General features: G+C 35.9%; 1 protein-coding gene across 1 annotated transcript; it reads right to left on the reverse strand.

The window, feature by feature from the left end:
* Positions 1-3062, reverse strand: LOC143220911 (uncharacterized). The gene is given in 11 exon segments (XM_076446471.1): positions 1-80; positions 226-249; positions 314-520; positions 623-798; positions 888-1046; positions 1224-1725; positions 1801-2083; positions 2166-2264; positions 2266-2453; positions 2456-2752; positions 2948-3062. Coding segments are annotated over 11 exon segments (2130 nt in total).
* Positions 3063-16392: the final 13330 nt, after the last annotated feature.

Raw genomic sequence — 16392 nt, forward strand, 5'->3', positions numbered from 1 at the left:
TTAATAGCGAAATTGACCTTTTCTGCCCATACCATTGTGATAGACCCTAAGCGGTGTATAATTTCCATTTCCATTCATCGCTGTATGCAGAAATCAATAAAACAAAGGGTAATAAGAGAATTAATATTAAAATTCATTAAGTAATAAAATAAATCATTAGACATTAGTAATGTAATGTAATGTAATGATAATATAGAATAAATAAATTATTATAGAGTTACTCACTTAATTCATATTCCTTAATAGCAGCTTGCATAATAAATCAAATACAGTTTAGTAAAAATATTTCGTATACGTAAATCACCAAACTTACCCTGTACAACTGTAGAGGGTTGTCGTGGGCCTTGTATGGTATGTGCATGACACCGTGGTTTCAATAGACCGTGATACAGGACGAAATATAAACCAGCAACGACCGCGGCAGCAACGGCCATACAACGGTAAACGAATCTTAAAGAGCCAACTATGTCAGAGCCGTTGACGTTGATATAGGCACCGATAGCAGCTCCGGTGCATCGACCTGCATCGAATAAAAAAATATTTAATGTCATATTGCATGGAGAGAAATTTTAATCGCTAGGTTAATCAAATAAGCTAAGTATAAATTCATCAAAATGCGTACCAACGCAGAAATGCGCAATCACAGGCAGTGCTTGAGCAGTTACAGTCAAATGACGTGGGACAAGATGTCTTAGATAAAGAATGGCAGTAACCCACATGATTCCTAGTGTGAACACTTCGAGAGTCTCTGAAATCAGAGACCACCAAGGTTCAGCCACAAGGCTTAGTCCAGTAAATCTGAAAATTTCAATTTTGGAAAATGTTGGAATGAAGAAAATATTTATATGTATACAATATATGAACGATATTATACAAAACTTACCTACCTAATAATATATACAGTGAAGGCAGTGATAAGAAGATTACTGTGACCACAGTAATCAACTAAATGTTCCGACTTCCACAGAAACAGAAATGCTGGAACCGCACCGACCGTCATGGCTACACCGATAGGAAGTTCGTTACCTCCTAATTTCTCCAAGTGTCTAAATAAAAGATTATAAACTAATTTTCATAAAAAAAAATATTTTTTGAATATGACTTAAGATACGATTATTCGCCGATCATAAACTATCTTTAGCATTAATCAAATAATTTAAAGTCAACACTATTATTACTTATCCCGCATAACAATATTAAATGACAAACTAAATGACTCTTACAGAGGTAGATAGCTGTCCATGGCGCTCCAGAAGGTGCCCATAATGATCAATACAATTACTAAAGCGGCAGTTTCACTGCCATATCTCTTAATAGCGCTCATGGGAAGTGCCAGCATGCCGCTTCTGGTGTGCCACCACCATTCCGGTGGGCTAAGAGGCATACCGTTAGCGCAAAAAGCTACGAGAGCTGTTAGAAGCATCATAACGGCATGTATACCGATTGGCAGATAGTAGGAAGAGTTTAAGTTTTCTACAAATATGCACAAATAGCCAGTTAGGGGACCAAAGATGGCAAACCCAAGAGAACCAAACGCCAATTGACGTCCCACATCCCCGCGGCCGCAAGATGTTTCTCTAGTGGCTATTACGACTGCTGCATCGATTAAAGCTACAGCCGTCGTTGGGAAAACGTCAGCGGCTGATCGTATAGCTAAGTATGTCCAAAATACTAGGTGAGACCAATCTTCCGTTCGTTGACATTGGCTCTCTATAAGAACACTATCTGAAAGTAAAATTATCGCGTTAATGTGATAATGCTGATATTAATGATGGTATTAATGTTAGAGAGTAATACTACCTGGAAGAGTATATGGATCAACTAAGTCACATTTAATGGAGCAACTCTGAGAAACTTCAAGTTCTGGAGGTATACGACAAGTGAAATATTCAGTCAAAGGATATGCACACCAATCCTTGTCACTTTCGTTTGATGCTTGTTTTAGAGTAGCGTTTATAGCTAAATTGCCCGAATACTTAGTGTAAACATGACAAACAATATTATCACCTTCCTTAAAACACAAATGAGGTGGTTCATTTTCAAGTGAGGCAAATCTTCGTGTTTTTATGGTTTCTTGTTGTTCCTGCAACGTGAACCGTAAATTTTAATTATTTTCCCTTTGTACAATTAAATTGGCAAATACTACTTTAGGTTAAACTATTTACCTGGACATTTACTTGGGCGTATATTTCACCTTCAAGAGGAATCACAGTCGTTTCACCACTACCATCTAGAATAATAACATCAGAATCAGTTGTTTCAGACAGATGTGGTAGGCCCATCATTCTCATCGGAATGCCATCGTTCCAAACCTATAGGGCTGCAAGTATAATTGCACCCTTTTAAATACAGTGGACCAACTTTGGATTCGTCAGACCACCTGTGACAAGAAATACGGTCTTTACATCTTTCTTGCAACACCATCGCTCCTGTTTGATCACATTTAAACTTAGGCCAGGTCTCCTTTCGCTCGGAGATTTAATGCGGTCAACCGTTGGAATCAGTAAAAGAAAAGCATAGAATATGGCAGAGAGGATGCAGACAATTGCAATCATCACCCTGAGGTAACGACCCGTCGAAGACTTGTCGTTTCTTCCCTGATGACCTGCCAATTTGTCCGCAATAGGAGCAGCAACCAAAGGCCCGAGGATCGCGACTGCTGGCGAAATTATTGAGATCATTCGTATTTGGTCGATGCTCAGTCCCATTTTCGACATGTGTAGAGGAAGAAAAGGGAAGAGACATCCCATTCCTGGCAAAAATAACGTAAAATTACATTAGTGTATCGAGCATTCAAAATACAATAATCGTATATAAATTAAAAATAAATGATTACGCGTTCCAAAATCTATTTATTAAAGAAAAAATTTAATATAAAAATATTTAATAAAATCTGATCATCGCAATATGTATCCCTTGCTTATTATGTTCTTCGTTTTAAGCGTACCTCCAAAAAAGAGGAATAGTAGAAGCTTTAATGACAGGAGATTGACGTTAATAAATTTTTTCTTCGGCAGGTCCTTTGTCGAGTCCATTCTTTCTGTGGACGCCGTAACTGACATCTTTGATATATTATAAAGTTCCCTTTAAAGGCAGGTACAAACGATTCAGGAAAAACTGACGACCGACGGTCGTCTATTATGCCAATGATCCTCCTTTAATTTCCATTTTTATTGGTCCAATTTTACGTATATCTAAACAAAAATAAGAATTTCTTAAATAAAGAAAACATTCTAGGTAATTTACTTATTTCGAACAGAAATAAAATTTTTTCTTAGACTTCTTTTTTTTCTTAGGTTTCTTCGATTTTTTGTTTCCTTTGACGAGAATATATAATTACAGAGATAATCATAGATCCTGTGCTCAAGGTAATAATAATTAAAGAATCTAAACTTACTCCATCAGCAACAAGATATGGCGTACTCTCGGTTAAATCGCTCGACTTCCGGTGTTCTACTTTGTGAATATCTTGGACGCTGTAACCAATGAAATTATCACGTAATAAATTAAAGCAAATATTTATCATAAATAAATATCATTAATGGAAATTGTTTACAGCTTATTTTGAATCTTTGATCCTTTTTTACAATTTCCAAACTCTTAAAAGATAAAGTATCTTTCCGCCATTAAAAGGAAATATCCACGTAAACGTTTTTACGAGATATACAAGTCGATGAAGTTTCAATAAAGCTTGTGGATAAATATCAAGGAATTATTTTATCAATTGTTACAGTTATTCATTCGCTCGTTCAACCTGAGAACCACTATTTCTAGATTCTTCCTTAAATTGCGATTCGACCACGATTATTTATAGTCTATCGAACAAACTTCTGAATACGTTTCTCAACTCGCAAATTATCCTCTATTCTAAAAATGGTACCAGACAATCACGACACTGGTTGTACATACAAATAAACCGATCGTTATGTATGACCATGCAAGAGTCCCTCCTCGTCTATACGAATCACGAAAACGATTAAAAACACCGCCAATAGTGTAAAACAGTTTTAAAAACTGGATTATAATTGTTGATAGCTGTAGCCTAGACTTTTAAGTTTACTTTGTGTATTACTTAAAAATGTTTCGATAAATAACTGCAGCCCATCTTTTTACCGTGAGATTCAGGACCTTTCACTTTTAACACGTTGAATGCCACGCCAATTTTACAGGGATTATCCGTGGCGCGATAATGAATTTTCTATTATGCGATACATATAATGATAAAATATTATCTTCAATAGATAAGTTACAGTGTATAATCATATTTCACATGTTAATTACGACGGGGGTCACCAGTGACCCCCCTGGCGCTGGAGTGCGATTAAATTATAAGTATTGTTATTTTTTTAAATTATAGATATTTCTATCAATCTGGACGCGCCGGTCACCGGTGACCTCCGTAGCATTCAACATGTTAAAATCATTCATTTTGTCTCACATTTATTCATCGCTTCTTTCATAGAACTATCAAGATTATATACCTCTTGGAAGCGAAAAAATGATGCTGCGGTCAAGCAAGATACACCTATTTAGTTAACATTATCAGACCAGTCTTCTGATTACATGGCGACACGTCATCGTCGCGAAGGAATCAGGGGATGACGGCATACCCTGTCACCTAGCACGCTTTTATTCGTCCTCCTACATGGCTCTTCACAATTAAACGCTCGTCTGTTTCGTTCAATCATCCTCCTCCCTCGCGGATGTTACCACCGGTTAGCAACCGTCTTAATGTCTTCGAGAAGGAAACGGGGAATTACCGCAATACTTATACAGCTTCAATGATATAGTTCCCACTGTTCTTCAGTTCTAGAGCATCTACTTTGTGGTAACAAAACGGATTTGTAATTTGGATCGTAGAAATTACCTTTTTCTAAGGAATTCACGGTAATTCTAATAGTTTTTCACGTAGAGGCTGTAGAGGCTATCATTAATCTTTCCTTGCACTTATATTTCTAACTATTTATTCTTTTCAAAGACTGAATTAATTTCTAAAGTTCACTTACCAAATGCAAATTAATGCTGATTCGAGTAAAACGTTCTATAATTTCTTATATCACGGATTTCTTACGAAGAAAGAAATAAAAGACATAATAATAGTCAATTTTTTCTTGTGTCTGATTGATTCGTATATCGTGCCAAATTTAAAATGCAATTCGCTAGGTATTTTAATCTGATTTTCCATGTTTTAAATCTGCAATAAATTTTGATCAATCGTAAATGTAAAGATGAGCTGCAAAATTTAGAAATTCGTTCCCGAGGTATACATTCCTATAACATATTCTCCATAAAAAAAATGTATTTAATGTCTCGTTAGTTTCTAGAATATTGATTCACAACAGCAGATTAGCTGACTCACCCATGTGACCCAGAAAATCCGGAAGTCAGAGACCGATTAGCAAACGCATCAGTTTACAATAATCGATATAAACTCCATTAAATGTCGATAAACTTTACCGAACGATCGATATAAATAACAAATCGTTAAGAAGATTTACTATGCGACTGAGACAGGAAAAAAATAGTTGATAGAACTTAATGATAGAAAAATACTGCTTTCTACTTCCGCTGGAGGTAAACAAACATTGTGTAACGATAAATTGTTACGTTACAGTGTTCGTGAACGAGATAATGCGGTCATCGATCGACAATAATACCATTATATTTTAGGAACCGGCCGAATCTATGTTTACGTGGATATACGTTCGCGAAGTTTATTTCAACATTAGATATGTCTACAATAAGAAATTGAGACTAAAATTTTTTAACATTAGATACATCTTCAATAAGAAATTGAGATTAAAGTCAAATTTGTAAATATCGTTACAATAATTATAAAAGAACAGATTCATTATGAAAATGTTTCGAAGAAGATTAAGGCGTCAAATGTCCGACGACGATAAATTATTCACACATTATCGAGTAATTCATTAGATAATTCGCAGAGAAGACGTGAATGAAATATTGCGCGCACTAGTGCGACTGTCGTACAGTTTTATTGGACGGAATTTGCTTTTACATCTGACAGGTCGATTATTAAACCATGCGAAGCTAAAGCTATTTTCTACCTCTTTTCCTCTTGTACGCCAGAAAAATATTCTGTTTATCTTCTGCAAATGCATAAATGTATTAAAAAAGATGCATATCGTAAAATTTGATTTTTCAAATTCAAATTTAAACGTTGATCGAGTTAAATTCAACTCAGACTATATAAACTCGAATTTTTAATTTAAACATTTAAGCTTATTTTCTTACTCAGGCTTTTACCACCTCAAATCTTTCGACAGTTCAGAAACAGCTAAGCAGATCTACTTGGCTAGCCAATCAATTTGAAGAAATCTTCGACTTTAATTCCGCAGACGAAGACTAGAAACTCTTCGAGTATCTTCGTCCGTTTAAACCAATAAGTGTCTCCCCCCCTCCCCCCTAGGGCTTGTTCTTCGACTGTTCCACTTCGTGTTCATTGCAATTCCGCGGTAGTAGAGTCGCATTTCGATTATCTTGCAATCAGCTTTCGAGTATGGAATAAACGTGGTGGAGTCTGTAACGACGAGTGCGTGCACTGGAATGGCAACCCTAACTGGGTTAACGACAGGTCATGGAAGCCTCGAATGTTTTCGTTCGCAACAAACCACCTCTACACATATTCGTGAGTTTCCAAAGACCGGGGCTGTAACACCGCCAGGCAAAAAATGCACCGTGAAATTTGCTGGCTGTCGATGTCGAGTACAGATTTGCGAATACAAATTGTTCGGGCAACGGTTCATTTTGCGATCTGATAGAGTCATAATTATCGCTCCACTCGTCCTACCGGGAGAGAACTTCTTCTGAATAACAACTCTACTATACATCCAGTTGCTACAAATAAGAATTAAGTAGAAAGTTTTTATGAATATAACGGCAAGTTCGGAGATCTTATCGATTTCAAATACGCACGCTGCGACGGAAGAGCATTATTGAATTATTAACGCCTTCAGAATCGAAAATATGAATTTATTTCTGCCTATGACTGGCTGCTATGTAACGGGAAGTTATAAAAGCAAACCTTTATATCAAGGGTTTTAGACCAACACCTGAACGTTGTATGTACGGTTTATGATTGCATCTTCAAATGTTTATAAAAGTATCTCGATTTTATACCGTTAATGGATTAATAGCGCTTTCGTACCTTCAACAAGTTAGGAAAGTACTATGTATTAAATATGGTCTAAATAATTCCAATTGTCGATTCATGGCTTTCCTTAAGGATTACCCGAGAAATCGCAAAGCTTATCACGTACATAAATTGTTCACGCTGTTATTTACACCAATCATTCTTTTCCATTGCAAATTTATTCTCCCCTGACTATAAATAGTCACGTGCGAACGTCGCCTTTTAAGCAGGCGGGATTCGTTTAATAGTTTGTTGGTCTGCATTACGGTGAACGGAAGTGGTGATCGTGATTGTGCGGTGTATAACAAATATAGCGCGATTGAATATCATGCTTTGCAACGCCGTTATTTTCAGCTAAAATAATATCAACAACATTAAGTATCTTCCTGTAATTCAAATGATTTAAAAAAATATACCCGAAAGAAAATATCGTAGAAGTTTCATACTTTAAATTTGCAATTTATTTCGTTGTTATATTTACTTCCGATATGCTGTTCTGTGCTAATGTGTAATCCTCTGTAACGCAGGGTATCCGGTGCTTCAAGCAAATAAAGAAACTGAAAAGGTAAATGATAAAAAGATAAGTTTTTTTTCCGAAATGGATACATAGACGAAGATTTTTCCTCTGGTAATGGTATCTGCGTGTCCTCCGTACGACTAGTTCCTTACGTCATCGGGAACAGGTTGCCGATTACGTCAACGTTCGTTCCATGCACCTTGAAATCTAGCCTTACGTTTGATGCTACTGTAATTAACATGCTCGTACCTTCGGAACTTCGTTATGAATACATAAATACTTTCATTTTTTTTTTTTAATATCTATTTATAATCTCTTCATGACCGCGAGGAATTAGATAGTAATATAGCAATGACATGAATGTTAAGAACTACACCTCTTTTTTCTTACCTCCTTTCTAAACATCATTTTGTTTTAAACGCTTCAATGAGGGGTATTTTTTTCCTGTTTATATTTCTTCAGGTTTTCCTGTTCCTTAGAGGAAACGACCTTTTAAGAGGGTAAAAGCTTCTCGAAGCTTTTAGATTGAGTATTTCCAGCAAAGGCGATAAATTTTTGAATAATTACGCTGCGGGTCACCATTATTATTTCAAATAAATTTCTCGTATTGTTTTCCTAATTGCGTCGTCACTGTTTCACGTCGGCACGCATTCTTTTAAAATTTTCTTTTCACAGCAATTTATATAACATAGATCACGGTACTAAGTGCTGGGAATAATTAAATTTTTTCATATGAATTTTACATACCGCGAATACTTAAGAAAAACGGCGTTTTCTTGCAAAAAAAATCCACGCTTATTTCTTGTTGCTTCAAAAAGGAGTCAATTAACTTTTCGACAAGTTGACATAATTAGCAACAAAGAATCCTGTAATATTAACGAATATTTTATTTTTGCTTCAAAATGTAGAGAGAAAGAGAGAGAGAGAGAGAGAGAGAGAGAGAGAGAAATGTCAAGAGTAAACTTCAACTTTCTATCAGAATCGAAATATCTATCAAGAAATGCCCCACTCCTTAGCGACGATTTTGACGATCGTAAAAGAAAGCAGCGATACTTCCTGTCTCGAACAGGAAACCGTCGTTTACCCATGCTCTTCGTTCGAGCCATTATCTTTGCAAGGGAGCACGCAATAGATATTCATATTCATCCCCATCTGTCGGTTGTCCAATCTCGTAATGGCACGTCTTAGCAGTGCAAGAACGCCAGCCAGGGAAATGACTTTTTCACTGGGAATCTGAATATCCCTGCGTTGAACGAAGATTCCTGGTGATTCTACCGGAACTCTGTTAGATCAGCACTCAGACTATTGTTCACTGCGAATGCAATTTCAAGTTTTCATTTAGTTTGATACCGATCTTAAGTTCTTTAATTTTACGTATATCGTGATAAAAGTAACAATGGATTGACACGTGAGACGACGTAAAGAAATTTCTTTACAATATCGGTAATATTTTATCAGAGATAAAATGTAATTCTTGAGTTTGAAAGAATGAAATATGATATAAATTCGAGTTAATTTAGATGCTATTGCTGTAAGGGAATCCTGACGCGATCATGACAACGGTAATTTGTTCGGTGTTAAGAATCTGGGGTTAGCAGCACTGCACGAGGCGAACTGGCGGGCCTTCCGCTTCCACGATTTCATTAACCCAATTCTGAAGCTTGTAGTTGTCGTGTTAGGGCAATGTGTAGGCGGAAGGACACGCATGATATTTCTCACAGAAGGGTCACCATTGCGTGCAGGTACCATCCACCATCCACCATTAACTACATACTTCCTAATCTCCAATTAATTAATAGCTAATTCATAGTATTGGTCTTCCATAAGACCTCTAAATGGACCTCTAAACCAAGTAACTTAGTAGAATTATTTCCTGACAGGGCAAGATTTACACCCAGAAATTTTTATTAACAGGAAGATGTTTCAGATTCAGATATACGACGCATTTAAAATATCTAGTTCGATACAACATTTAAAATACTTGATAACGAGGAATTGGAGATGTTAACTAACGTGCTTCGTAAATATACGCGACATCTACTTATGTTCAAACCTGTTACTTCTCAAGAAACAATCGCTACTGTTCATTAACCTGTGATTAAGAATTACAACGCCGGAGGAACTTCGTGTTACATAAATCTTCGAGATAACGAGAGACGCAAGGAGCTCACTTCCACCGGAAATTTTAATGATTTCGCATTTTCAGTACTCATTGAATGGTAGGAAGCATAGCATTCGTATAAAGTTTTAATAGACCTAGCTGTTTTTAATTGTTAAGATTCTTTCAAATACTTTCAACATTTATAAATTTTTAATATTTTTAACTATCACGTCGAATAAACTTTCTGTCAAACTTCAAATGTAATATAGCCTAGCTGTCCGTGTAACACACTTCCTACCAGGTTCACACGCATGCAAATTGCCTTGAGCAACAGTTATGATATTAAACCTCAGACGTAATAGGTAGGATCATTCTCAGGAATCCACAGAATCCACGTTCATTAGTACTAAGGAGGATCTAGAACAGCGATCGCGATAATAGACCTCAAATTTCCTAACGTGGTCTCTAACCAGAATAACTGAGCGACTGGTTTATCCTTGAAGCGGGCAAGGCTGTGCTAAAACACGTAAACGGAGATCGAGCGGCATGGATCTGTTTGCCGAGTTTGAAAATCTATAGCAAGCGATGACGTTAGATGGAATCGATGAGAGGTCGCTTTTCTTTTCACTTCGTACGGCTAGACGGCTGAGAGAGAGAGGTCCACTAGTCGAGACAGATTTTACGATCGATTCGAATTACTCATTCGTGCCGTTGCACAACTCAACGCCTAATTCAACCCCATCATCCCGAACCCCTCACTCCTGGATCACGATTCTCTCTTCTCACCCCATCGACGGCGTTTTGTGCACCCCTTCGACGGTGCAAGAAGCTACGAGCGGGTTTTCGAGAGCATATTATGCAGATATGACAAATACGGCTGCGATGTCTCCCTACGTAGTGATTACATGTATGATGCCCCTAGTTTTCAACGCAGCTGTTGTGTGGCTAGCTTACCGAACATTGCCGTAATCCTTTGGTAGATTTACATAGTAGTTTAGGCGAGTCCCTTCTTTCTTACTTTTCAATGACGAGATGACGACTATTAATTGCTTGTCCCTGAAGATGATCAAATCAATTAATTTGTCTTTTATAAAAGGAATGGTGGTCTGTACTTCGCTGTTCTTTATATTATGTTTTATATACTTCACAAGTACGAAGACGGTATATAAAATGGCTATTGGTATCGCTCCACTTCAAATGAACTTCCGTTGAACTCCGTTGGATGAACTTATGAAACTGCATCGAACTATATTCTTTTTCCTATATGCACATTTTACTATATCTGCTCGATTGATTTTACGAACTTTCCCAATATAATCGGCTATCTGAAATACTCTAACCGTCTTTATTATGTTCTCCTATAAATAAACGATCTTGAGAGAATAAACCAAAAATATCATATTACCACAGTTCATTCGATTCGGTTACTTGTTATGTCTCATATTATCGACTAGAAAAATTGAAAAATATAGGTTAGAAAAATTAATACTTTTCTGATAATTGCTGTATAAATTTACATATTAAAATGAACATGTAAGAAGGTAAATTTACTGAAAACGTTGGAATAGGGTAAAAGTATTCTCTAATCATACATACAATTTGAAATCCTTATATTAAAAATTCTATCTTGTTTTTATTTTTTCTTATCTCACGTCCTGTTACCGATCCTGTGCGCTATTCTAACCAAGCGTTAATCAACGGTGACAATATGTCAAGTACACAGTCGGTAACTGACGAGGAGGGAGCAAAAAATGCATACAAAATTTCCGTAAGTAAAGCGACAATTTTATGTACACTGTGTGTACATGTATCCGTTCGGTAACGTACGTCGCCGCGTATATTGTTTATTTTCACCACAGGCAAAACATATAGGATACTCGACATGTATTTACCGCGGATAACGGAACCATGCCGATGTTCAAACCTTCCTTGTTGCGCGCGCAAGTTCGAGCGAGAAAACAGGACGGGTATATGCGAGGAGGACGACGAACGTTGGAAAGAAACGAGGAAGAACCCGTACAGTATCGTCATCCGAACGAACGGGCTTTCAGAGAATTTCTTCGATCGAAGATTACGTATCTTCCCGAGATGGTAAAAGTAAAACTACGTTTGCTTGCTTGCACATCCGAGTACAATGAATTTTACTTTGCGATACTCTAAAATTGTTTTCAACAGGTAACGGTAGTCGATATGAGACTATGTTCATGTTAATCGAAAAATTACATCAAACCACAGCTTACACGAGTTCAATACTTCAAATGGTTTAAAAGGTAATGAGTTTGAATTTGATTGAACTACCATAGAGATTATGAGAAATAATTAATAATAAATGTTTAGAACGTATGTAAACATATTAAATTTATAGATAATATTGTGAAAAAAATAGATTAATAATAAAATCTCTAATTATAACAATTAAGTTAGATTCTTGATATAGAATTGATGAACGAAAATTTCAAGATTTCTTTTTTCTCTGGGAGTACAAAGAGCGGAAGAAAAGAACAAAAACGGTCCGAAAAAAACATTTAAGTGTCCGGTTAGTACGACCTACACTTTCAGCAAGCATAAGAGACCTTCAAATTAAGAATTCTTTGGAAGTCGGAATTGTCCCGTATAAACAACTGTTCAGACTTCCACCAGTTTGGAAAGAGTTTAATAAGTCGGCCTATTCTGAAGAAGAGTTAAATAAGTCTTCCAATTATGCTCGTTTGTTAAAATATATTTTTATATTACAACTGAGATCACATTCTTGCACAAGTGCAGATAAATAATATCTATTTTAATCAGAATGTGCAAGACAATTTCAGAATTATTTAATTTTTATTTTCGTTACAGTAAGAATGTTTCAAAATTGCTCCATGCACTATAAAATTTACATATCTGAAGTAACATGAAAAAAATGAACCACAACGTTATATCCATAAACATTTCGCCATAACACACAACACGAAGAAAATGTAATACAACTTTAGTATCGATAACAGTATGTATTTTTAAATACAATCAATTAGTTTTAATTTTATTAACGTCTATAATCATTATCTCGTAATTGTACTTAATAATTTTCAGTGCAAACTTCTATATTACTCGTTTATCCGTGAAAACCGAGGACAGCTTTCGAATTAAATTACTGCAATTTCGTATGCAATAACAAAACAGTTATCTTTGCGAACTCTCTCTCTCAAGGTATAAAATTTCCATAAATTTAATAATTTCCATTAACGAAACTTCAGCGTCCGTACGGCGTTCTCACAAATTCCGTGATATTCGTCTTGGTGCAGTAAGAATAGAGCCGACCGACACAACTGGTCGGTAATTAACAGAAAAGTATTGACAAAAAGTTCAACGGCGTGAGCTAGATTTAATTAATAACCATCGAACGTGGCTGCAGCGCCGGTCTACAGAACAGAATAATTTCTTCTCAGTAACCGCATTTTCTAAATTAATTTCCGCCAGTCGCGACGGCTCGTGTTTTCTGTCCTTGATATTTCTGACAATTTCCGCGACGAGAAACTTGATGGTCCTCCAGAGTGTCCCCAAAGCGACTTTTCATCGTTGGAACCGAATGGTACGTGGACTCCCACGGTCGATATGAAATCACAAAGGTTAGAACGCAATTCGACAGGACAAAGAAGCGAGACTAGTGACGATTGTTGTTTAAACTTCTTAAGTTCAGCGCTGTTGATAACGTGATTGAATGATACCCTCTTGCGTAAAAATTGTTTTCCGCATTGGTTCACCGTTGTATAAAAAATGTATATTTTTATATTCGTGAAATATGTGGAAAAATAACTTGATTTACTTTGCAAGTGAAATTAACTTTGTAATCATGTGCATGCTCGAATTGTTACGTTAATTTCACTTTCGATTTCATTATTTACGTATATTTCAATTTTGATAAATGTAGATAAATAACACGAGAGTTGCGTGTAATTACAGTGGTTCAAATAAAATCGATGGTTACCGACGTGAAATTGTAATTATGATAATGCTGCAACTTCTATATTATATTGACATGACAGTTAGCATTATATTGAATTTTGTAAAGATGCATTTTAAGCGATTCAATATCATAACACACAAGTCACGTCGTCACAATGTAAAGATTCAATTATAACGAACAAATATCGACCGCGATATCATCTTTATAAAAAGAATGAAACGGTTTCTACGAATTCTGCTAGTTGATACGTTATGTATTTCACGCTACAATCTCAGATACAGTTGAAACCTGTGGACCGATTTAAGAACCTGAAAAGGAAATAGCTGATGCCAAAAAGATACGAACACTTTCACGTTCCATTTTTACGTTTATTATCTAAATATATGAAATTACCGATGTTATGGGAAATAATTAAGATAATGTTTATAATCCAATTCAGTAATTATCCCTTTTATTTTATCTTACTTTGGACAATAGAAATATTTATTAAATTAATTCTATTAGAAATTGTTTAGTCAAAGATTTATTAATAACACAAAAAATGGATGATTTAGTCACAACGAGAAAATAACATGTGGAAACAATTTGTAGAACAAATATAGAAAATGATGTATACGCACGATTACATTCATGTACATTTTGATATACATTATGCATGTCACCTCATTTTTATTGGTTCATTACAAGCACGGTAATTTGTATTCTTGTTAAACAGCTTAACTGCTTCAAAGAATATCAAATAATGTGATCAACCATTCCATTCAACGTAATTTCTTACAATTATACATTTGAGATAAATATTACAATTTCCACTACAAAGCATTACAGAAATTCTATCGATAACAATCAGAACTCACAGTTTTTTCTACTAGTATATATGAACGACCAAAGACGTACGCGTCGGAGAGAACAATTACAAAAAAAAAAAAAACAAATACTTGCATGATAGGTGCCAATACAGACCGCGTTATAACCTAATCAAACTCACTCATACGATTTCCTCGTACGTTCGAAAATGAAATACCGTATAACGATTCAATCGAATTACGTCGAATCGATTGAGGGAATTACCTTAACAGACATACCAACGTGTGGCGGGATAATTGCAAACGATGAAAAGCGAACATGCGTGTGAAATGAGGCACGCATAAATCACAGTTAATCACATTTCTGTTAATTAAACCGATATCAGGTTGAGACACGAATAACTAAGAGGAGAAGAACGTGTAGGGACGTATACGAAATCTGTCTTCGTGGGCTACCGTGATTAGGTAAAAAATTTGCCATGGAGGATATCGTCTGTTAAAAACAATTGACTATGATTTAAGATGAAAACGGGGTCACGTAGATCCGACTGGAACGAGGGAATCAACGGTCGCGGTACGCGTGTACCGAGATACTTCGATCGACGTATCGAAGGGTTGCTGCCCGGGTCACTGGGTTTTCGTGATCATGATGAAAGAAAGATGAAATGAATCACTTACCCCAACAATTAGATCCACGATATTCTTTTCTCGGACGATGTTTGAAACAAATACTCCGAGCTGGATTCACGAAATGTCACGAAATCACGAAACCATAACTTTGACGATAGTTCCAGTACGAAGTCTGGTGAGCGACTGTTGCGTCCCGGTTTGTCACGACTCCCTTGCACACCGGCTCGCGCTTCTCGGCGCGTAAACGTCAATGCGAGTGCTCTCTAGCATTAGCTCACCTTTGCAACACCTTTCGTGCACCTTCGACATACCCCTGGCTATGCCGTGATGGTATTCATTCGGAAATGAAGACGCTTCTAATATTTTCTTACTATTCTTAATTACAAAAAAGTTTCTTTGTTGCCGATACACGTGTATATTGCATACCTTGATAATTTTGTACAACTCTAAATTGTTTTATTAATGGCATAAACAAATTTTATTTTCGCGCATCAAAAATAGGTTAATTGTTTGCACGAGTAAAAATATATATAAAATTTATATTTATAAAAAACGAATTCTTTTATTAAAAATTATATTTTACATCGTCAAATTTTGTTTAAACGATTTAGAAATTTTCGAATATTTTTAATATCCTGTGCAACCGTTTTCAAATATGTCAATAATACAAAAATTGTTGCTGTCACACAATTAGCATCTGGTTGACAAACAGTTCGCACCTGTTAGAACTTAACCATATAGGATGGAATTGAAGGTTATTTTAAGAGAAAAATTTTCAATATTATTTTTAATATTAAAAATTCTAATTTTCATTTTCATTTATCTTTAAAAAGAATATATTACTTTTTTCAGAAAGTTACTTTTAATAACTGCTATAATATAATGCATTTTTGAGCGAACGGAAAGTGTTAGTATACTTGATCAATTTAGATTGCATTATACGAATAAACAGTTGTAATAAATTTAACGACTCCACATTCAATGAATTATCCATCAATTAAAAAGAAATTGCTATGAGATTTTCATGTTCGCGCCTAATTTCGCCGCTCATCCTGCATTTCCTGTATCTCTCTCTCCTTCCATTTCCGTTTTGCTAACCTCATTCGATGGAAGCGCTATGAAAGCACAATACATACTGGTTAAACATCTTCAACCAATGGCGTTTCTGCGCAAGGCAACCTAGGATCGACGCATCGCGATAGTCGTAATTTCGGACAGTTCGTGCCCCGTTTTTACGCCATT

The sequence above is a fragment of the Lasioglossum baleicum genome, unplaced genomic scaffold (assembly GCF_051020765.1).
Source record: "Lasioglossum baleicum unplaced genomic scaffold, iyLasBale1 scaffold1720, whole genome shotgun sequence".
Lineage (NCBI taxonomy): Eukaryota > Metazoa > Arthropoda > Insecta > Hymenoptera > Halictidae > Lasioglossum > Lasioglossum baleicum.